Consider the following 24,040-nt stretch of genomic DNA (forward strand, 5'->3'; position numbering starts at 1 on the left):
GCCAGGAAGACCCAAAAGCAGCTGTCAAGGGACAAGGATCCATTTCTGAACCTAAGAGGACAACCGCTCCACCGCCCCACCCAGCTGCATGGTAGACACCCCCACAGCTCCCCGACCCCTACATCCTTCAACTCTCAGACAAATGGGTGCTTTTCTACGCCGTTGGAACACGCCTATAGCAAGTGCTAAGAGCCCCCCCCCCCCCGCCCCCTTGCCAAGGCGCCATGTTGTTTGTCTTGCCAGCAAGCATTTCTCGCCATACAAAGCGGATGCAGTCGCATCGAAGGCCCCCCACTCTGCAAGTGCAGAACACTTCAGAAGCGAAAGGGCCGACTCTTAAATTGTGGCCCTTGAGAGGCAGAGTTTTAGGATCACCGGGGACACCCCACGGTGCCCAGCCACACTAGGCTGTGCAGCAGGACAGAATCCCCGCACTGTTGCCATTGGGATGGCCCCAGGAGTGGCTGCTTGGAAAACAGTGTAGTCCAAATCCTTCCTTGACTACCTACGGTCAGAGGGTCCCTCGGCCCCTCGCCCCTAACCAAGGCAGCCATCGTACACTCACTCCCAGAGCACTCAAATAAGTAGTCACTTTTTTTTTTGCAAAAGATTTATTTTTAACAGTATTTTAATTATTGCCAGTGGCGCCTCCTGCTGGCCCTACTTCTCGTTGCCCCATTTTGCCATCCTGTTGTTGATGGGAGTTCTAATGAAGCGGCTGGATTTCATGTAGGCGTCCATCTTCTCCAAAGCCTGTGGGACAACAGAACACGTGTGATGTCAGGAGAGGAAGGGCCAAGGCAGGACACAGGGAGTTCAGAGGAAAGTACACCATGCAAAGTGCTCATGTCTGCCACACTGGAGGGGAGGGGTCACTAATGCACGGAAAGCCAGAAGCAGAGTAGACACACTGGAGCGGAGGGGTCACTAGTGCACGGAAAGCCAGAGGCGGAGTAGCCACACTGTGGGGGGTGGTGTGGGGGTGTGCGGGGGAGGGTCACTAGTGCACAGAAAGCCAGAAGCAGAGTAGCCACACTGGAGAGGAGGGGTCACTAGTGCACAGAAAGCCAGAAGCAGATTAGCCACACTGGGGGAGGGGGGGGGCACTAGTGCACGGAAAATCAGAAGCAGAGTAGCCACACAGGGGCGGTGGGGTCACTAGTGCACGGAAAGCCAGAAGCAGAGTAGCCACACTGGAGAGGAGGGGTCACTAGTGCATGGAAAGCCAGAAGCAGAGTAGCCACACTGGAGGAGAGGGATCACTAGTGCGCGGAAAACCAGAAGCAGAGTAGCCACACTGGGTGGGGTCACTAGTGCACGGAAAGCCATAAGCAGAGTGGCCAAACTGGGGGGGAGGGGTCACTAGTGCACGGAAAGCCAAAAGCAGAGTAGCCACACTGGAGGGGAGGGGTCACTATTGCACGGAAAGCCAGAAGCAGAGTAGCCACACTGGAGGGGAGGGATCACTAGTGCACGGAAAGCCAGAAGCAGAGTAGCCACACTGGAGAGGAGGTATCACTAGTGCACAGAAAGCCAGAAGCTGAGTAGACACACTGGAGTGGAGGGGTCACTAGTGCACGGAAAGCCAGACGCAGAGTAGCTACACTGGAGGGGAGGGATCACTAGTGCACGGAACTGGAGGGGAGGGATCACTAGTGAACGGAAAGCCAGAAGCAGAGTAGCCACACTGGAGGGGAGGGGTCACTGGTGCACGGAAATGGAGGGGAGGGATCAATAGTGCACGGAAAGCCAGAAACCAAGTAGCCACACTGGAGGGGAGGGATCACTAGTGCACAGAAAGCCAGGCGCAGAGTAGCCACACTGGAGGCGAGGGATCACTAGCACATGGAAATGGAGGGGAGGGATCACTAGTGCACGGAATGCCAGAAGCAGAGTACCCACACTGGAGGGGAGGGATCACTAGTGAACGGAATGCCAGAAGCAGAGTACCCACACTGGAGGGGAGGGGTCACTAGTGCACAGAACTGGAGGGGAGGGATCACTAGTGAAAGGAAAGCCAGAAGCAGAGTAGCCACACTGGAGGGGAGGGGTCACTGGTGCACAGAAATGGAGGGGAGGGATCACTAGTGCACAGGAGGCCAGAAACTAAGTAGCCACACTGGAGGGGAGGGATCACTAGTGCACAGAAAGCCAGAAGCAGAGTAGACACACTGTGGGGGGATCACTAGTGCACAGAAAGCCAGAAGCAGAGTAGCCACACTGGAGGGGAGGGATCACTAGTGCACGGAAAGCCAGAAGCAGAGTAGCCACACTGGACAGGAGGGTTCACTAGTGCATGGAAAGCCAGTGGCAGAGTTGCCACACTGGAGGGGAGGGATCACTAGTGCATGGAAATGGAGGGGAGGGATCACTAGTGCATGGAAAGCCAGAAGCAGAGTAGCCACACTGGAGGGGAGGGGTCACTAGTGCACGGAAAGCCAGACGCAGAGTAGCCACATTGGAGGGGAGGGATCACTAGTGCACGGAATGCCAGAAGCAGAGTACCCACACTGGAGTGGAGGGGGCACTAGTGCATGGAACTGGAGGGGAGGGATCACTAGTGAACTGAAAGCAGGAAGCAGAGTAGCCACACTGGAGGGGAGGGGTCACTGGTGCACGGAAATGGAGGGGAGGGATCAATAGTGCACAGAAAGCTAGAAACCAAGTAGCCACACTGGAGGGGAGGGATCACTAGTGCACAGAAAGCCAGGCGCAGAGTAGCCACACTGGAGGGGAGGGATCACTAGTGCATGGAAAGCCAGAAGCAGAGTAGCCACACTGGGGGGGGGGGGCACTAGTGCACGGAAAGCCAGAGCAGAGTAGCCACACTGGAGAGGAGGGATCACTAGTGCACGCAAATGGAGGGGAGGGATCACTAGTGTATGGAAAGCCAAACGCAGAGTAGCCACACTGGAGGTGAGGGATCACTAGTGCATGGAAAGGCAGAAGCAGAGTAGCCACACTGGAGGGGAGGGATCACTAGTGCACGGAAAAATGGAGGGGAGGGATCACTAGTGGACGGAAAGCCAGAAGCAGAGTAGCCACACTGGAGGGAAGGGATCACTAGTGCATGGAAAGCCAGAGGCAGAGTAGCCAAACTGGAGGGGAGGGGTCACTAGTGCACAGAAATGGAGGGGAGGGATCACTAGTGCACGGAAAGCCAAAAGCAGAGTAGCCACACTGGAGGGGAGGGATCACTAGTGCACAGAAAGCCAGAAGCAGAGTAGCCACACTGGAGGGGAGGGATCATTGGTGCATGGAAAGCCAGAAGCAGAAAAGCCACACTGGAGGGGAGGGATCACTAGTGCACAGAAAGCCAGAAGCCGAGTAGCCACACTGGAGGGGAGGGATCACTAGTGCACAGAAAGCCAGAAGCCGAGTAGCCACACTGGAGGGGAGGGATCACTGGTGCACGGAAAGCCAGAAGCAGAGTAGCCACACTGGAGGGGAGGGATCACTAGTGCACAGAAAGCCAGAAGCCGAGTAGCCACACTGGAGGGGAGGGATCACTGGTGCACGGAAAGCCAGAAGCAGAGTAGCCACACTAGAGGGGAGGGACCACTAGTGCACGCAAAGCCAGAAGCAGCGTAGCCACACTAGAGGGGAGGGATCACTAGCGCACTAAATGGAGGGGAGGGATCACTAGTGCACAGAAAGCCAGAAGCAGAGTAGCCACACTAGAGGGGAGGGATCACTGGTGCACGGAAAGCCAGAAGCAGAGTAGCCACACTGGAGGGGAGGGATCACTAGTGCACGGAAATCCAGAAGCAGAAAAGCCACACTGGGGGTGAGGGATCACTAGCACACGGAAAGCCAGAAGCAGAGTAGCCACACTGGATGTGAGGGATCACTAGTGCATGGAAATGGAGGGGAGGGATCACTAGTGCACGGAAAGCCAGAAGCAGAGTAGCCACACTGGGGGCGTCACTAGTGCATGGAAAACCAGAAGCAGAGTAGCCACACTGGAGGGGAGGGGGCACTAGTGCACAGAAAGCCAGAAGCAGAGTAACCACACTGGAGGGGAGGGGTCACTGGTGCATGGAAAGCCAGAAGAAGAGTAGCCACACTGGAGGGGAGGGGTCACTGGTGCACGGAAAGCCAGAAGCAGAGTAGCCACACTGGAGGGGCATCACTGGTGTACGGAAAGCCAAACGCAGAGTAGCCAAACTGGAGGGGAGGGATCACTAGCGCACAGAAAGCCAGAAGCAGAGTAGCCACACTGGAAGGGAGGGGTCACTGGTGCATGGAAAGCCAGAAGCAGAGTAGCCACACTGGAGGGGAGGGATCACTAGTCCACGGAAAGCCAGGGGGGATTTGAACGCCACAAGGTTGTTGCCTGGAGACCTACCACAGTGCTTTAGGTGTAAAATGACATTCTAGGCACTGGCTAAAATGAGGAAAAGGAGCGGGGACAGCGGGGACTGGCGCCATCACATGCTTTCCGCTGGCCGAAGAGAGAAGGAGGGTTTCAGCAAGTAGACACATGGACTAGGCAAGAGATAAGGAGTGTCATGGGAACACATTTCATGAGGGTAAATTCCCAAGAGAGAGAGCGGCAATCAGAAGTACCTCAAATTCATGCAGGAAGTTCTCTAGATTGGAGAAGGACTCCAGACACGTGGGTTCCAACATGCGATGCTGGTCCAGCGCCTCGTACATGATGAAGTCTACAAAGGTCACCTGTGGAGAGATGGGGTCACAGTATCATCAGGCCCCTGCATTATCCAGCAGAGTCCCCAAAAAGGAGAGAGCGCACAGAAGCCTGGCAGCGCCCAGAAGAACGTGAGCGCGGTCAACTCAAACACCTGCCAGGAAACTGAGAGGCGAGTGGCAACTCTCTACACCCAAGAACGAGCATCGGCCTAGCACGCCAGCCTCCCCCCCCCCCCCCAAGCAAGGGCAGCAGTGCTCACCCCAAGCGAGACCCCCAAAGTTCCCTAGCAGGCGGGAAGAACCTCAGCTGCTGTGGCCTTGAGTACATTCCCTGGGAGGCGTCCAGGGGCCACCCCAGGCTGCCCCCAGCACCCCGCCAGAAGGTGCTTCTCCATAGGGTCTGCCGGATCCAGCTGTGCCGCTGGGCCCCCAGCAGCCGCCAGCTGCTGCTCTATCGGGCCCCATTACACACCAGCCCCAAGGGCAATACTCTCGGGGGTGGGGGTGTACAGGCTCTCTTTAGAAAAGCCCCATCCGCGCAGGGAGCGGCAGGGGAATCGGAGGAGCTCCCCAGCAAAGAGCAAATACCTTGCATCCGGCAAACCACTTCCGCTGGCCCAGGAACTTGGAGAACTGCTTCAGTTTCTCGGGGAGCCCCTCCAGATAAGGGCCCTTCAGAGCCTCCTGTGGAGAGAAAAGCGAGCAGTGAAGTCCAGCCGTGCAGGGGGTGCTGCAGAAAACTGCCCTCAGACTGGGCACAGCATGCAGAAGGTATAGGAGCATGGAAATGCATGCAGAAGGCTATTACCAAGACTGGAACCCCCCAAATCCAGGACCATGGAAAAGGTATGCAGAAGGCTATTACCAAGACTGGAACCCGCCACCCCCCCAAATCCAGGACCAAGGAAACTGCACGCAGAAGGCTATTACCAAGACTAGACCCCCCCAAATCCAGGACCATGGAAACGGTATGCAGAAGGCTATTACCAAGACTAGACCCCCCCAAATCCAGGACCATGGAAACTGCATGCAGAAGGCTATTACCAAGACTAGACCCCCCCAAATCCAGGACCATGGAAACTGCATGCAGAAGGCTATTACCAAGACTAGACCCCCCCAAATCCAGGACCATGGAAAAGGTATGCAGAAGGCTATTACCAAGACTGGAACCCGCCACCCCCCCAAATCCAGGACCACGGAAACTGCACGCAGAAGGCTATTACCAAGACTAGACCCCCCCAAATCCAGGACCATGGAAACTGCATGCAGAAGGCTATTACCAAGACTAGACCCCCCCCCAAATCCAGGACCATGGAAACTGCATGCAGAAGGCTATTACCAAGACTAGACCCCCCCAAATCCAGGACCATGGAAACGGTATGCAGAAGGCTATTACCAAGACTAGACCCCCCCAAATCCAGGACCATGGAAACTGCATGCAGAAGGCTATTACCAAGACTAGACCCCCCCAAATCCAGGACCATGGAAACTGCATGCAGAAGGCTATTACCAAGACTAGACCCCCCCAAATCCAGGACCATGGAAAAGGTATGCAGAAGGCTATTACCAAGACTGGAACCCGCCACCCCCCCAAATCCAGGACCACGGAAACTGCACGCAGAAGGCTATTACCAAGACTAGACCCCCCCAAATCCAGGACCATGGAAACTGCATGCAGAAGGCTATTACCAAGACTAGACCCCCCCCAAATCCAGGACCATGGAAACTGCATGCAGAAGGCTATTACCAAGACTAGACCCCCCCAAATCCAGGACCATGGAAACTGCATGCAGAAGGCTATTACCAAGACTAGACCCCCCCAAATCCAGGACCATGGAAAAGGTATGCAGAAGGCTATTACCAAGACTGGAACCCCCCCACAAATCCAGGACCACGGAAACTGCACACAGAAGGCTATTACCAAGACTAGACCCCCCCAAATCCAGGACCATGGAAACTGCATGCAGAAGGCTATTACCAAGACTAGACCCCCCCAAATCCAGGACCATGGAAACGGTATGCAGAAGGCTATTACCAAGACTGGACCACCCCCCCCCCCAAAATCCAGGACTACGGAAACTGCACGCAGAAGGCTATTACCAAGACTAGACCCCCCCAAATCCAGGACCATGGAAACTGCATGCAGAAGGCTATTACCAAGACTAGACCCCCCCAAATCCAGGACCATGGAAACTGCATGCAGAAGGCTATTACCAAGACTAGACCCCCCCAAATCCAGGACCATGGAAACGGTATGCAGAAGGCTATTACCAAGACTAGACCCCCCCAAATCCAGGACCATGGAAACTGCATGCAGAAGGCTATTACCAAGACTAGACCCCCCCAAATCCAGGACCATGGAAACTGCATGCAGAAGGCTATTACCAAGACTAGACCCCCCCAAATCCAGGACCATGGAAAAGGTATGCAGAAGGCTATTACCAAGACTGGAACCCCCCCCCCAAATCTAGGACCACGGAAACTGCATGCAGAAGGCTATTACCAAGACTAGACCCCCCCAAATCCAGGACCATGGAAACTGCATGCAGAAGGCTATTACCAAGACTAGACCCCCCCAAATCCAGGACCATGGAAACGGTATGCAGAAGGCTATTACCAAGACTGGACCCCCCCCCCCAAATCCAGGACTACGGAAACTGCACGCAGAAGGCTATTACCAAGACTAGACCCCCCCAAATCCAGGACCATGGAAACTGCACGCAGAAGGCTATTACCAAGACTAGACCCCCCCAAATCCAGGACCATGGAAACGGTATGCAGAAGGCTATTACCAAGACTAGACCCCCCCCCAAATCCTAGACCATGGAAACTTCATGCAGAAGGCTATTACCAAGACTAGACCCCCCCCCCCCACAAATCCAGTACCATGGAAACTAAATACAGAAGGCTATTACCAAGACTAGACCCCCTCCCCAAATCCAGGACCATGGAAACTGCATACAGAAGGATATTACCAATACTAGACCCCCCCAAATCCAGGACCATGGAAACTGCATACAGAAGGATATTACCAAGACTAGACCCCCCCCCCCCCCAAATCCAGGACCATGGAAACTACATGCAGAAGGCTATTACCAAGACTAGACCCCCCCCCAAATCCAGGACCATGGAAACTAAATACAGAAGGCTATTACCAAGACTAGGACCCCCCCCCCCCAAATCCAGGACCATGGAAACTGCATACAGAAGGATATTACCAAGACTAGACCCTCCCCCCCAAATCCAGGACCATGGAAACTGCATACAGAAGGATATTACCAAGACTAGACGCCCCCCCCAATCCAGGACCATGGAAACTGCATACAGAAGTCTATTACCACGACTAGACCCCCCCCCCCGACCCCCACAATCCAGGAGCATGGAAACTGCATACAGATGGATATTACCAAGACTAGACACCCCCAAATCCAGGACCATGGAAACGGTATGCAGAAGGCTATTACCAAGACTAGACCCCCCCCCCAAATCCAGGACCATGGAAACTGCATACAGATGGATATTACCAAGACTATACCCCCCCAAATCCAGGACCATGGAAACTGCATGCAGAAGTCTACTACCAAGACTAGACCCCCCCCCCTCCCCCAAATCCAGGACCACGGAAACTGCACGCAGAAGGCTATTACCAAGACTAGACCCCCCAAATCCAGGACCATGGAAACTGCATACAGAAGGATATTACCAAGACTAGACCCCCCCCAATCCAGTACCATGGAAACTGCATGCAGAAGTCTATTACCAAGACTAGACCGACCCCCCCGACCCCCCCAATCCAGGAGCATGGAACCTGCATACAGATGGATATTACCAAGACTAGACACCCCCAAATCCAGGACCATGGAAACGGTATGCAGAAGGCTATTACCAAGACTAGACCCCCCCCCCAAATCCAGGACCATGGAAACTGCATACAGATGGATATTACCAAGACTAGACCCCCCCAAATCCAGGACCATGGAAACTGCATGCAGAAGTCTACTACCAAGACTAGATCCCCCCCCCTCCCCAAATCCAGGGCCATGGAAACTGCATGCAGAAGTCTACTACCAAGACTAGATCCCGCCCCCCCTCCCCAAATCCAGGACCACGGAAACTGCATGCAGAAGTCTACTACCAAGACTAGATCCCGCCCCCCCTCCCCCAAATCCAGGACCATGGAAACTGCATACAGAAGGATATTACCAAGACTAGACCCCCCGCCCCCCTTACCCAGGGCCATGGACACTGCATACAGAAGTTGACTAGTAAAGTGAGACATGAACAGGACTGACCCCCCCACCCCCGCCAACCAATACGAACCCCACCTCTAACAGTACCACCAGCGCTCCGCCACAATCATCACAACACTCTCCAATCCAAACAAACTTACATAGTTTGGGTTGTAGACAATCATTGCCAGCCCGCGCCGGAAGTCCATGGCCTGGTTTTCGGTCATGTCCACTCTAACCTCCTCCGACTCACTTTCTCCACCTGAAAAGAATTGAGAGCATCACTCGTGAGGCTGCGGCTCGCCCACCTGTGGTGCACTGCAAACACATGTGCCAGGTCATTGCTCATCCAGATGTGTGAGGTCAAGTCAGAAACCAGGACTGGCTATTGGGACTAGTGCAGACCCCTCCCATTTGGTGCAAAACATGCAGGGTTTTAACATATGTGTTGGCTTCTGACCAGTCATCAAGTCTGTGCTGAAGCGGGCCCTCAGGCAAGGCAGGGCGAGGTCAGAATTACCCTGGGACTGGACATTGTCTCCACCCTGGGACTGCACAGTGTCTCTACCCTGGGATTGGACAGTGTCTCCACCCTGGGATTGGACAGTGTCTCCACCCTGGGACTGCACAGTGTCTCTACCCTGGCACTACACAGTGTCTCCAACCTGGGACTGCACAGTGTCTCTACCCTGGGACTGCACAGTGTCTCCACCCTGGGACTGCACAGTGTCTCCACCCTGGGACTACACAGTGTCTCCACCCAAGGACTGCACAGTGTCTCTACCCTGGGACTACACAGTGTCTCCACCCTGGGACTGCACAGTGTCTCCACCCTGGGACTACACAGTGTCTCCACCCAAGGACTGGACAGTGTCTCCACCCTGGGATTGCACAGTGTCTCCACCCAAGGACTGCACAGTGTCTCCACCCTGGGACTGCACAGTGTCTCCACCCTGGGACTGCACCGTGTCTCTACCCTGGGACTACACAGTGTCTCCACCCTGGCACTACACAGTGTCTCCACCCTGGGACTGCACAGTGTCTCTACCCTGGGACTGCACAGTGTCTCTACTCTGGGACTACACAGTGTCTCCATACTGGGACTGCACAGTGTCTCCACCTGGGACTACACAGTGTCTCCACCCAAGGACTGCACAGTGTCTCCACCCTGGGACTGCACAGTGTCTCCACCCTGGGACTGCACAGTGTCTCCACTCTGGGACTGCACAGTGTCTCTACCCTGGGACTGCACAGTGTCTCCACCCTGGGACTGCACAGTGTCTCCACCATTGGGACTGCACAGTGTCTCTACCCTGGGACTACACAGTGTCTCTACCCTGGGACTACACAGTGTCTCTACCCTGGGACTGCACAGTGTCTCCACCCTTGGGACTGCACAGTGTCTCCACCCAAGGACTGCACAGTGTCTCCACCCTGGGACTACACAGTGTCTCCACCCAGGGACTGCACAATGTCTCCACCCAGGGACTGCACAGTGTCTCCACTCTGGGACTGCACAGTGTCTCTACCCTGGGACTGCACACAGTCTCCACCCTGGGACTGCACAGGGTCTCCACCCAAGGACTGCACAGTGTCTCCACCCTGGGACTGCACAGTGTCTCCACCCTGGGACTACACAGTATCTCCACCCAAGGACTTCACAGTGTCTCCACCCTGGGACTACACAGTGTCTCCACCCAAGGACTGCACAGTGTCTCCACCCTGGGACTGCACAGTGTCTCCTCTCTGGGACTGCACAGTTTCTCTACCCTGGGACTGCACAGTGTCTCCACCATTGGGACTGCACAGTGTCTCCACCATTGGGACTGCACAGTGTCTCCACCCTGGGACTACACAGTGTCTCCACCCAAGGACTACACAGTGTCTCCACCCTGGGACTACACAGTGTTTCCACCCTGGGACTGCACAGTGTCTCCACCCTGGGACTGCACAGTGTTTGCACCCTGGGACTGCACAGTGTCTCCACCCTGGGACTGCACAGTGTCTCCACCCAAGGACTGCACAGTGTCTCCACGCTGGGACTACACAGTGTCTCCACCCAAGGACTGCACAATGTCTCCACCCAGGGACTGCACAGTGTCTCCACCCTGGGACTGCACAGTGTCTCTACCTGTGGAAATCAAAATAATATTGTACCTCCTATCGCATTGTTTGAATGTATGTTGGCCTACGCCAAGTTGTCTAAAAACATCGTGTACATAGATTCCGCGGCAAGGTCTTGACCTTAATGTATTGTGTAAATCGCCATCTTGGATTTAGCTGCCATTTTAGGTTCTCTTGTAGTGTGGAAGTCACCCTGAACAACAAAATGGAGGCCGAATGACATTTCGAGTGGGATTCTGGCCGTTGTGACCTCCGCACACATGAATAAGTAATATGCCCGCAGGCCACTTGTTTGGGTCGCGAACTGAGACCTTGTCCTATCCCTGACCTATGTGTAAATGAATAACTGTATCAGCGGAACTGATCAAAAATGCATATATTATGGGATTGACCTGGCAACGAACCCTAGGTCTGGTTCTGAGAATGGTTAACCCGCGAGGGGGGTTGGCCAGAGCTGGATAAAATGTATAAAAACCCGAGTATCCCAATGTTCGGTCTCTCACACTAACACGGCGAACTACCGTTGATGGTTCGTTCTGTTACTCTGAGGGCCGAATAGTTATCCGTATGTCAATTGACTTTTGGTAATTGTTGTATCTTTGAATAAAGCGCTTTGTATGTCCTTTGTAACCTGTGTTGGTCTGTTTCCTTTTGGGCTTCCCGTCCTCATATCAATTTTTCTGTTTCCACAGTTGGCGCCCGAATAGGGACCCTCAAGATTGATGCCGGATCATTGAAGGTTGAAGCAGACTATCGAACCGGGATCGGACGGTGTGATTCTGCGGGCCCGACCGATCGAGACGTGATACCTCGGCAGCGCTGCACGATCCGATCCTTGGACCATAGTCGTGTGGTCTGACACGGCATCTTGACGAGGGTCCAATTTTGAGGCGGGCAGATTTGCCGAAACCACCAAACACAAGGTAAAATTTGTTAGGTAAGTTCTTGGTAAACCATACGGTCCTCCTTAGATTTGGTCAGGTGCAGTCGTGAGCCGGCTCTTAATTTAACCCTGACAATTTGAATTTGGCGTATTGTATCTGCAGACACAATTATTGGACCAGATAACACCAATTTTTTGTGAAATGCCTGGGAAATTGTCTAGCTGTTTTAGGGCTCTGTTCCACAGCGATCGACAATCTTTAGAATTTAGCCGTCCGGCACCACAGGAGGGGTCGCCGGCGTGTACTATGTACTGTAAGTATGGCATTGGAAGTATCTTATTTAATGATTTTTGGCACAGACAGACCAGACATGCCTTCGAATTTCAGTGGCCAATCAACGTTAGTTTTGAGATCCCCCGTATTGAATACTTAGAATCGATCTTGTTAAAGAAAAAGGCTAGACCAGCAGCCTTTGATGTGTTACAAAATTGGAAGAAAGAAGCATCGCAGCAGCTTAAAAGTAGGGATAAACATGCACGTCGTCATGAAACAAACGCTGAAAAAGCATTATTATATGATAAAGAAAAGCGGTCAGAATTAGTTAAAAGTATGGATAGAGCCTTTTCACTCGGAGTCCAAAAAATTTACCCCTCTACAGATTTCCATGTTTCTGAAGAATTTATTGAGAAGTTATTAAATGAACGCAGGCCCGATGCCTCAGCGCCACCTCCGTATGCTCCTATTCTTGGCGCTCTGCCTGTTCCTGTTGTCGCGCCTGTTGTTATTCCTGTTTCCCCTGTACAGCCTATTGTTCCTAGTCCTTTGGTTGTTGTTCCTCCACCTATCGCACCGCCCCTTACCCCTGCACCGATAGTTGCACCTTTGTTATTTTTACCTATACCTTCGCTCCCGAGTGGCCCCGTATTGATTGAAGTTGATTCAGGTGCAGGGTCAAAGGTTGTGGCTCGTAGTACTGTTTCTGCAGATAGGAAACAGGAATTGTTTGCATGGGCTAAGCATTGCATGGAGAAAGGTGATCAAGCTAATGTTTTTTCTACATTATCTAATTTGAATAGTTTTCCCGAGAAAAATGTTTTTATCGAAGGTTTGGGGACTCATTTGTGTGTGATGTGGGGTAGATTACAAAATTCGGATCTTCCACAAGGGTTGAGAGATCTGAGTGCTTTGGCACTTTCGAGGGACACAGAGCAGAAAGTATATGGACATGTTGAAAGATTGTTTGAGTTTAGGAAAGACTTTGAAAAATCACGAGATGAGGATGATGAGGACGATAGAATATATGTACAGAAACGGTTCCTTCCGTGCCGTAGAGCGGCACCTGAGGAAGTACGAATTTGTACCAAAGATGCGGTTCGATGGATCTCGGATTCATCGATACCGCCAGACGAAGTGTATGACACGTATAGTCAGTATACAGTAGAAATGCAAAGAAAGGTAATTCAGGTAATGCTACAGTACCTGCAAGAAGAATGTGTAAGAAAGAAGGTTAGTTGCCCCATAGAATTATTGGGGATTTGTAAAAGGGCTTTTTCGCCGACACTTCTACAGCTGCCTTAGCGCTCGACCTGGCTCTATTGCTTAGTAAGCGGCCGGAGGTACCTATATCTCAGTTGCCTATGAGAGAGGTTCCTCCGACCTTTGTCCCAAAAGTTGAGATCCCCGCCAACGCTGGGACTGGTGCCCCTGCTGTGGATATCCCTGCACATTTTGTATCGCAATTTGTTCACGTCCCGTTTTCACGACAGGAAGTGAACACAATTAGACAATCAGTTCCCGATATTAGGAAAAACCCGACGGGGTTTTACAAAGAAATAGAGTCCGTTTTACAGTCCTCCGTGTTCACCTTGAGTGACATTGACTTGTTATTCCCTGTACTCCTGCCCATAGATGTATGGAAACAGGTTCGGACAATAGATGATGTGCCGGGGCAGGGAGATACGTGGGCAAATATGATTAGAATCGATGGAGAAAGACCAGCTGGCGAGAAACCGCCACAGGTAATACTTACTTTACCTGATAGGATTGTCGCTAAACTAAAAACTATAATTCCAGAGAAGAGGATTATTTGGGACAAGCTTACGGCCTGCGTCCAAGGGAAAACTGAAGGCGCCACCGAATTTTTTAATAGATTCGAGCAGGTATTTTCTGACTTCAGTGGACAGGATTTAGGTACAGAGTCGGGGAAGAGGTTGTTCGTGGACAAATTTGTACGTGGATTATTACCTGACATCCAGTCACAAATTATGTCCTCTGAGAGCGCTTGGCAGGCAAAATCTCAATCTGAGGTTTTGCACATGGCTCAGTATTATGAGAACCGTGTTAATAATGAAAAGGAGAAAATTGAAAAGAGAAAGGGAGATTTGAAAACCAAAGTATTATTGCAGCAAATTGTTAGAAACCCCAGAGGAGGTACGACACAGACTAGAGGTCAGTACGTTCCGAAAGGAAATGCTCCTCTGAGTACTGTGAATATTAATGAATGTGCTTATTGCCATCAGGAAGGTCATTGGCGAGCACAGTGCCCTGACCTTCGCCAGAGGTCAAACAGTGCGTTTGGGGGTATGGGTAGACGACCTAGGGGCCGCCCTGGAACAGGGGGCCCTGATAGAGGTCAGCTTTTACAAGATTCTCAGCAACCTTTTTCACAGGAAAATCAGACCTCGAGTATGGACTCAAGAAACATATTTGATCACCCTTCTGCTGCCTACCTTTCTGAAGAGCTTCCTTCTGACGAGGCTCCGTTTTATTAGGATTGCCCGAAGCAGGGTTTGGAACCTTTGCCTATTCCCGTTAATCAAAAAGGCCCCTACGTTGAATTATTAGTGGGGAATAGGAAACACCAGTTTTTGATTGACACTGGAGCACAGAAGTGCTCCATTGATCATTCTCGGGTTCCAAACATCCCACTGTCAGGGCAAACTAATGTTTCCGTAGGGTTTTCTGGTGTACCAACTGTCTGTCCGGTTTCTGCGCCGGTATCCGTTTCTTTGGGTCCCTTTACGGACCATTGTCCCTTTCTTCTCACTTCGAACTGTGGAGAGAATTTGCTGGGGTTGAATTTGTTAAAGAAATTGAATGCAGTAATTCATTGTTCTTCGGATGGAGTACGGCTGACGGTTTCACCACAGCAACTTCCTAATTCTCAGTTCTTGATTCGACCTTTACCTCCCGAGTTTAGCATTGTCCCGGAATGTTTGTGGGCGGTAGACGACAATGATGTCGGGGTATTACAGATTGAGCCCGTTAAAATAGTCCTGAAACATGGGGTGAAACTGCCACGCATCCCGCAGTATAAAATATCAGTCGAAGGCGAACGTGCTTTGAAATGCATTGTCTCCGATTTTGTACATCGTGGGGTGATCGAAGAGATTACAGGTAGTTTGTGTAACAGTCCGATCTTACCCGTATATAAGAAAGGCGACAATGCAATTCCATACCGGTTCATAATTGATCTTCGTGCTATTAACCGAGTGGTCGCTCCACAATTTCCAATTGTGCCTGATGTGACGACGCTATTAACAATGATCCCTGCTACGGCTACGCACTTCAGCGTTGTGGATCTGAAAAACGCCTTCTTTAGTATCCCTATACATAAAGAAAGCAGATATCTGTTTGCGTTCACCTTGGGGGGACGCTCATTTACATTTACAAGGGCACCCCAAGGGTATACTGAAAGTCCTAGTATTTATAGTAGAGCCTTGAAAGAGCAGCTCGACACCCTTGAATTGCCACCTACTTGCACGCTGCTTCAATATGTTGACGATTTGCTTTTGGCTGCAGATTCTGAGAATGCCTGTAAAGAAGGCACTATACTGTTGCTAGTTCATCTAGCTAAAAATGGTCACAAAGCTTCGCTTAAAAAATTTCAATATTGTTGTCAGGAGGTTGCCTATCTAGGCTACCTCCTGTCAAAGGAGGGGAGAAGATTGACACCTGAAAGAATAAAAAACATTTCTGGCATGTCTGTTCCAAATACACAGAAGGAAGTCAGAGCCCTGATAGGTATGGCTTCCTACTGTAGGTTGTGGATCCCGAATTTCTCACTAGTGGTAAAACCGATGTTGGCTTTGATGAAGAAGGGCATTTCTCTGCCACTGCCATGGGAATCGGAACATCAACGATCATTTGAGCTTCTCAAAACCGCGCTATGTTCGGCACCGGTTCTGGGTACTCCAAATTATGACAAGGCCTTTGTGTTGTTTGTGCATGAATGTGATGGATGTGCTTTGGCTGTGTTAACACAGGAACACGGAGGGAAGAATAGGCCATGCGGCTACTACTCCTCCGCCCTTGATCCTGTCGCATGCGCTTTGCCAAGATGTTTGCGCGCTGTCGCTGCTGTTGCCGCGTCTGTAAAACAGAGTGAGGGAATGGTCCTAGGCCATGATTTGATTTTGATGGTACCTCACTCTGTTGATATTCTATTGAATAAAACCCAAACGCAACACCTCACCTCTGCACGGTTAACGAGGTATGAATTGATCTTGTTGAACTCTTACCTTTTCCGCAAAACACTGTTTGCGGTGACGAAGAATTTCATGACTGCCTGTATACCACCGAACAAGAAACGAAGGGCAGGATAGATCTCACAGATACTCCTTTGGATAATGCAGAAGGGGAGCTGTTTTGCGATGGCTCCTGCTTCAAACTTTCGAATGGTACATCTACAGCTGCTTATGCAGTTACTACATTGAGCAAAGTTGTTGAAACTAAGAGAATTTCGCATAACTCTGCGCAGGCCGCAGAGATTATAGCGTTGACCCGAGCTTGTGTACTTTCCCAAGGGCGAAGAGTAAATATATATACTGATAGCCAGTACGCATTTGGGGTGGCTCACAACTTCGGAAAGCTTTGGTCGGAAAGAGGGTTCCTGACCTCACATGGGACCAAGATTCAGCATGGCCCCTTGATAGTGCAATTACTTTCGGCACTCTCACTCCCTAAACGGTTAGCGATCATGAAATGTGCAGCACATCGCAAGGTCATAGATGATGTGGGCAAAGGGAACGCCTTTGCGGATTTGATAGCCAGACAAACGGCCACAGACCTTAGCACGGACATGTATGCCTCGAGGGAAATGAGAGATGTTTGCATAATGGATGAAGGTATTGGGTCTGTGCGAGATATTCAGACTGATGCCACGATGGAAGAATCTAGAAAGTGGGCTGAAGGAATGGGGAAACTGGATGATGAAGGGTGTTGGGTGGATACATCCGAAGGGAAATGGTTGCTTCCTGATTCTTATGTATTGGCAATGGTTACGATGGCACACGGTCCTACGCATGTGTGTGCCCAGCAGATCACGAGAATGTTAGAACAGGTCTGGGTGAATGACAAGATTCTGGACACTGCAAAGAGGCATGTCCAGAACTGTATGATCTGCCTACAGCACAATGTGGGTAAGGGGACAGTGACTCCAAGGGGAAGTTTTGGGCCCCCTTCTGTCCCCTTAGAGGTTATACATTTTGATTTTATTGAAAGGGAGCGATGTAATAATATAAAATATGTTCTTGTAATTATTTGTGCCTTCAGTAAATGGGTCGAGGCTTTCCCCGTCAAAGATGCTACCGCCATGACCACTGCAAAGATGATGGTAAAAGAATTATTTCCTCGATTTGGGCTCCAGAGGATAATCTGGTCGGACAATGGTCCTCACTTTATCGCAGCAGTAATTTTGCAAATATGTGCAGCCCTATTTATTGAGAAACAATTTCATTCAGCTAGGCATCCTCAAAGTGCTGGGTTGTAGAAAGACACAACGGTATTTTAAAGAATAAGCTTGCAAAAACATGTGCTGATACCAAACTAAAATGGCCAGATGCTTTGCCTATTGTGTTATTAGCTATGCGTACCACACCTCAGACTAGAACCGGGCTTTCTCCATTTGAAGTAGTAATGGGGAGACCTGCTAATATTTGGGGTCTCCCAAAACCTAAAGGCCTGAGGGAGGTGGAAAATGTATTGCTTGTAGACTACTGTAACCAGTTAACTAAAAACCTGTATTTCATCTACCACCAGGTGCATGCTGCTTTACCTGTAGGGTTCACGGGCCCAGGACACGATATACAGCCTGGAAGTTGGGTCCTCGTGAAGGCCTACGAGAGGTCTTCCTGTCTCGCGCCTCGCTGGCGGGGACCCCATCAGGTATTATTGGTCACCAGGACAGCAGTGCGGGTGGCTGGAAAGAAGAACTGGATTCACGCGACGCACGTCAAGAAACTTCCTCACCCGACGCCACACGCTACAGAAGAAGCAGAACCCCTCGCTGATGCTACAGTCTCTGATCCTGGAGTAGCAAACAGCGCTGTGAGTGCGTCGGAGAAGTTCTCTGAGCCTGAGGAGCTTGGGGAACAGTCCATTTCGTCTCCGCACTCTTTTGAAAAATCACTTCCGGAAAACACTGTTTCGAGCTCTGCGACTTCCGTCGCCACCGACACGTTGCTTCCCTCAGGGAGTGACGATACTTTGCTTCCGGACCACACAATTTTGGGTACCATCAGGTACAATCTTCGACCACAGAAATAGAACTACGGCACGAGTGTCGTGCATCTGGAAAAGGAAGTGATTGGAAAATTGTCTTGTTATGAGAAAGTTTTGTTGAACAAAAAGGGATTCTGCTGGCTAGGGTTGGGAAGGACTAAGAAATCACGCGACCGTAGTGTCGCCAGCAACGAACATTGGGGCCGTCGATCGAGAAACTACGATGTCTGCCACCTTCACCGCTGCTCCCCGCACTGGACTTTTAGATAAGGGGGTGACCAAATCGAATAATGAACAATGTGCCTGGGCCCTGAAAACGTACTGTTGTGTTTTGATAAAGATTATTGTTATTTTTGCAACTGCTGCTGTAGGACTTTGGTACTTTGAAGAAATCTATCCTGTAAAACCTTTACTACCGACCGAGATTGTACCAACTGCTTTGACTCCCTCTGTACACCTTCACACTCTGTCCCCTAGAGACTCCCAACATAGACAAAAGTATCATAATAACACTCTAATGATAGTAATGAATGCTACTCATGCCATTTTTAATAAGAGTAATTGTTGGATTTGTACTCATTTACCACAACATGGGAACAAGGGACTGGGATGGTATATACATCCTCTACCTTTAACGACTTCTTGCTATGCCTCTCTTAGAGCACTATTCTTTGGCCGATGGAATGATAGCATCTCAGGGAACTTTGATGGAACTAATTTAAATGATTTTGAGAAACGAGAATTGACTCCCCTGGGATGCTCGCTTTTTGCAAATAGAAGTAAACCTAACGTCGCTTCTATTAGGCCGTCTGACAAACTATCTCTTCCTTTTCAAACTCTGATCTCCTTTAAAATGGCTCCGATAGGCAATAAGGACGCTGTACCTCCTTCTTATTCTGTAAATCATAGTCCTGACTCAGTTCCCTTCTGTGTACAGAGAAATGGCACTACGCCAATGGGAGATTTTGAAGCTTGTAAAAACATTGTAAATTTGACTGGGGAAAACAGGCCTCTGTATGTAGGGAGACCTGTTTATTTTGTTTGTGGTAGTTTAGCATTTCCCTGGTTGCCCAAGGATTGGCAGGGAACCTGTTATTTAGGAATATTGTTACCCGGGGTATTTGTAGCAAGTACATTAGAGATTTCTAAGGCTCGCCCGCGGCGAGACGACAACGGAGATACCCCTGGGCAAGTATTGGGGTACATAGCGAAATCAGTTGTGCCCTTTTGGGGACAAATAGCAAACTCGGAGAACATTAGGGGATTAGCAAGGGTACTGGAGAGAACGATCAACCGGACCACGGACATACTCTACAATATGACCTTAGAGCAAAAGGCAATAAGATTGGTAGCACTTCAAAATCGGATGGCATTAGATGTCATTTTGGCAGAACGAGGTGGAGTATGCAAATTAGTGGGGTCCGCTTGTTGTGTTTTCGTACCAGACTCCTCGCCAACAATTTTTAAAGCAATTCAGAACTTACATACTCTCAGTTCTGAAGTCCATATCCCTGTAGGAGACTGGAACCTTAGTACTTGGTTCTTGGATTCTTTGCGATCTTGGGGTTGGAAGGTGCTTTCCGTTATTATGGTTATTTTAGGGATTCTGTTATTCCTTTGTTGTTGTTTTCAATGCCTCCCAAGTATATGTGGAATGTTAGGGGGATGTTGTGCCCAAGCAGTGAGCACAATAGGGCATAAAATATATGCCCCAGATACAGCATCTAAAGAATTCATGTTACAAGAGGTTCTTATGAACGACCTTATGGCTATAGACATTACAGACAATGATGCGGAATCTATGGATGATAATACATGGAGTTATTTTCGAAAGTATTAGGGATGATGTTTAGCACTTGGCATCGGCCAAAAGGAGGGTCTGTGGAAATCGAAATAATATTATACCTCCTATCGCATTGTTTGAATGTATGTTGGCCTACGCCAAGTTGTCTAAAAACATTGTGTAAATAGATTCCGCAGCAAGGTCTTGACCTTAATGTATTGTGTAAATCGCCATCTTGGATTTAGTCGCCATTTTAGGTTCTCTTGTAGTGTGGAAGTCACCCTGAATAACAAAATGGAGGCCGAATGACATTTCGAGTGGGATTCTGGCCGTTGTGACCTCCGCACACATGAATAAGTAATATGCCCGCAGGCCACTTGTTGGGGTCGCGAACTGAGACCTTGTCCTATCCCTGACCTATGTGTAAATGAACAACTGTATCAGCAGAACTGATCAAAAATGCATATATTATGGGATTGACCTGGCAACGAACCCTAGGTCTGGTTCTGAGAATGGTTAACCCGCGAGGGGGGTTGGCCAGAGCTGGATAAAAAGTATAAAACCCCGAGTATCCCAATGTTCGGTCTCTCACACTAACACGGCGAACTACCGTTGATGGTTCATTCTGTTACTCTGAGGGCCGAATAGCTATCCGTATGTCAATTGACTTTGGGTAATTGTTGTATCTTTGAATAAAGCGCTTTGTATGTCCTTTGTAACCTGTGTTGGTGTGTTTCCTTTTGGGCTTCCCGGCCTCATATCAATTTTTCTGTTTCCACATACCCTGGGACTGCACACAGTCTCCACCCTGGGACTGCACAGTGTCTCCACACAAGGACTGCACAGTGTCTCCACCCTGGGACTACACAGTGTCTCCACCCTGGGACTGCACAGTGTCTCCACCCTGGGACTACACAGTGTTTGCACCCTGGGACTGCACAGTGTCTCCACCCTGGGACTGCACAGTGTCTTCACCCAAGGACTGCACAGTGTCTCCACCCTGGGACTGCACAGTGTCTCTACCCTGGGACTGCACACAGTCTCCACCCTGGTACTGCACAGTGTCTCCACCCAAGGACTGCACAGTGTCTCCACCCTGGGACTGCACAGTGTCTCCACCCTGGGACTACACAGTATCTCCACCCAAGGACTTCACAGTGTCTCCACCCTGGGACTACACAGTGTCTCCACTGTAGGACTGCACAGTGTCTCCACCCTGGGACTGCACAGTGTCTCCACCCTGGGACTGCACAGTGTCTCCACCCTGGGACTGCACAGTGTCTCCACCCAAGGACTGCACAGTGTCTCCACCCAAGGACTGCACAGTGTCTCCACCCTGGGACTGCACAGTGTCTCCACCCAAGGACGGCACAGTGTCTCCACCCTGGGACTGCACAGTGTCTCCACCCAAGGACTGCACAGTGTCTCCACCCTGGGACTGCACAGTGTCTCCACCCAAGGACTGCACAGTGTCTCCACCCTGGGACTGCACAGTGTCTCCACCCTGGGACTGCACAGTGTCTCCACCCTGGGACTGCACAGTGTCTCCACCCAAGGACTGCACAATGTCTCCACCCAGGGACTGCACAGTGTCTCCACCCTGGGACTGCACAGTGTCTCTACCCTGGGACTGCACACAGTCTCCACCCTGGGACTGCACAGTGTCTCCACCCAAGGACTGCACAGTGTCTCCACCCTGGGACTGCACAGTGTCTCCACCATGGGACTACACAGTATCTCCACCCAAGGACTGCACAGTGTCTCCACCCTGGGACTACACAGTGTCTCCACCGTAGGACTGCACAGTGTCTCCACCCTGGGACTGCACAGTGTCTCCACCCTGGGACTGCACAGTGTCTCCACCATGGGCCTGCACAGTGTCTCCACCCAGGGACTGCACAGTGTCTCCACCCAAGGACTGCACAGTGTCTCCACCCTGGGACTACACACTGTCTCCACCCTGGGTCAGCCATATGTCCATAGAGTGCTGGATGATCACGTGCACCCTTCAGGGCGGGGTCGACCGTCTAGCTCAGCCATATGTCAATTAAATAATAATGGGGGCAGTAAACACCCCTGAGAGCAACATTTGTAGTCCCGACCTGCCTTCCCGTGATCGCCGAATGTGGACATATGTTTCACGATGCAATTCTTTGATGAAATAAAGGAGGTAGGATCCATGCCCCATTTGGCCAGCTTCTCCTAAAATTGTGATCGTATAACGGTATGAAAGGCTGAGCTGAAATCTACGAAACAGCGATACAGCGAAGTTCCAAGATAGCTAAACACTTCCGAAATTAAAGTCTAAAAGGACCCAAACCCCTTTCTGAATCCAAACTGATGTGTACTTAATAAGTGACTCGAAGATGGCCCGGATAAAAGCATTTCATGTAGAACAGTGGAGAACGTGTTTGAGCTACAATCGAACATCGCAAAAAATCTGCAAGAACCCTGCTCCACCTTAAGGCCCTGTTTATCACAGAGATCAAAACGGAGTTTCGCCAAGAGTGCAAAAAAGACATTGGGCCTCATTCCGAGATTGGAGGCAGTCATGGCGCTATTTGCGCCATGACTGCCTCCAATAACGGTACCGGCACGGGTCTCGTTCAATGGGGACTTACCGGTCTATTCCGACCTTTGCGGGACCGGTAAGTCACCAGTGAAAAAACCATTCCCCATTCCCATTTGAGCCCCCATAGGGCTCAAATGGGAAGGCGCTAATAACGGTACCGCAATTTGCGGTACCGTTATTGGCTCTGAATTCCCTTAACGGGTCCCGTCCATAACGCCTGGTAAAACCAGGCGTTAAAGGAGGGACCCGCTAAGGGACCTCGTAGTAGGACGGTAAGGGATTACCGGCACCAGTCTCCTTACCGGTGCCCGGTATCCCTTCCCGTCCACTCGGAATGAGGGCCATTGTAAATCTTCCGATACTTTACCAAGTCTGAATTATTAAACACGTTGGAGTTGCCTCTCGAATTCCAGCCAATTAGATTGCAGTTGTTATTAGACAGTGGACGCTATTACCTACCTGTGTCCTGCTAGGAGAAGAGGGCTGAGAGGACCATTTCATACCACGCCCCTATTCCTGTGACCTCACCTCTGCAGGGATTCTGCGGCATCAGGTTAGTCTGGTCTTTATTAAAAAAAAAGGTAGCAGGCGCTCCTCTCCAGAAAGAACATGGCCTGATAACCTGTTCTGAGGTGAGAGTTTGCAGCACATGCCTTTTGCTCACTGTACCTTTCACAGATGGGAAATATCCATTTGCATATCAGTCTTTGTCCCGCCCACATCTGTGAAAGGTACAGTGAGCAAAAAGCGTGTGCTGCAAACTCTCATCTCAGAGCAGGTTATCAAGCCATGTTCTTTCTGGAGAGGAGTGCCTGCTACCTTTTTTGAAATAATCTGGTCTTTAGTTTTAATCTTATCCCGCCCTGTAGTCTCACTGTAAGTTACTATGAGATGACAGGGAGCTTGCCTCAAATATAAATCTAACCCAATTCCCCATACAATCTCCACTGTCACAATGTCCACTCTTTTCTCTTTCACAAACTCCACTCTTTCTATACCTCTAGTTGTTACCGCTCTGCTCTAAGGGCTGGAGCTTCAGCAAACAAGGGAGGATAGATTCTACGCTGCATAGGGTAGTCGCCAGCATTTCACTCACATGTTCTAGCCAAAGCTTGCCTTTGCTAGCCTTGGTTGGCCAGTTGTCACTCGTCCGCACTCCCTGCTATATCTGATGAGCGAACACCTCAATAAACGCATTCTTTTTTCTTTAGTTAATAAATGGAGTTCTGGGATTCTGCAACAAACCACTTATTGCATCACCCCCCCCCCAAATCCCCCATTAAATTTAGAACAG

At 50.5% G+C, this 24,040-nt stretch overlaps 1 protein-coding gene across 1 annotated transcript in view; it reads right to left on the reverse strand.

Annotated features, from left to right (window-relative positions):
* Positions 1–592: 592 nt before the first annotated feature.
* Positions 593–24,040, reverse strand: part of LOC138520719 (glutathione S-transferase Mu 4-like) — a 37,358-nt gene continuing 13,910 nt past the window's right edge. Inside the window, exons 5-8 of the mRNA XM_069632984.1 lie at positions 9,044–9,144; positions 5,242–5,337; positions 4,570–4,680; positions 593–753 (exon numbers count right to left, since the gene is read on the reverse strand). Of these exons, the coding sequence (XP_069489085.1) occupies positions 661–753; positions 4,570–4,680; positions 5,242–5,337; positions 9,044–9,144 (401 nt within the window). The 3' untranslated portion in view covers positions 593–660. The remainder of the gene's footprint in view (positions 754–4,569; positions 4,681–5,241; positions 5,338–9,043; positions 9,145–24,040) is intronic.

The sequence above is a fragment of the Ambystoma mexicanum genome, chromosome 13 (assembly GCF_040938575.1).
Source record: "Ambystoma mexicanum isolate Mex_15411 chromosome 13, UKY_AmexF1_1, whole genome shotgun sequence".
In the NCBI taxonomy this organism is placed as follows: Eukaryota; Metazoa; Chordata; class Amphibia; order Caudata; family Ambystomatidae; genus Ambystoma; species Ambystoma mexicanum.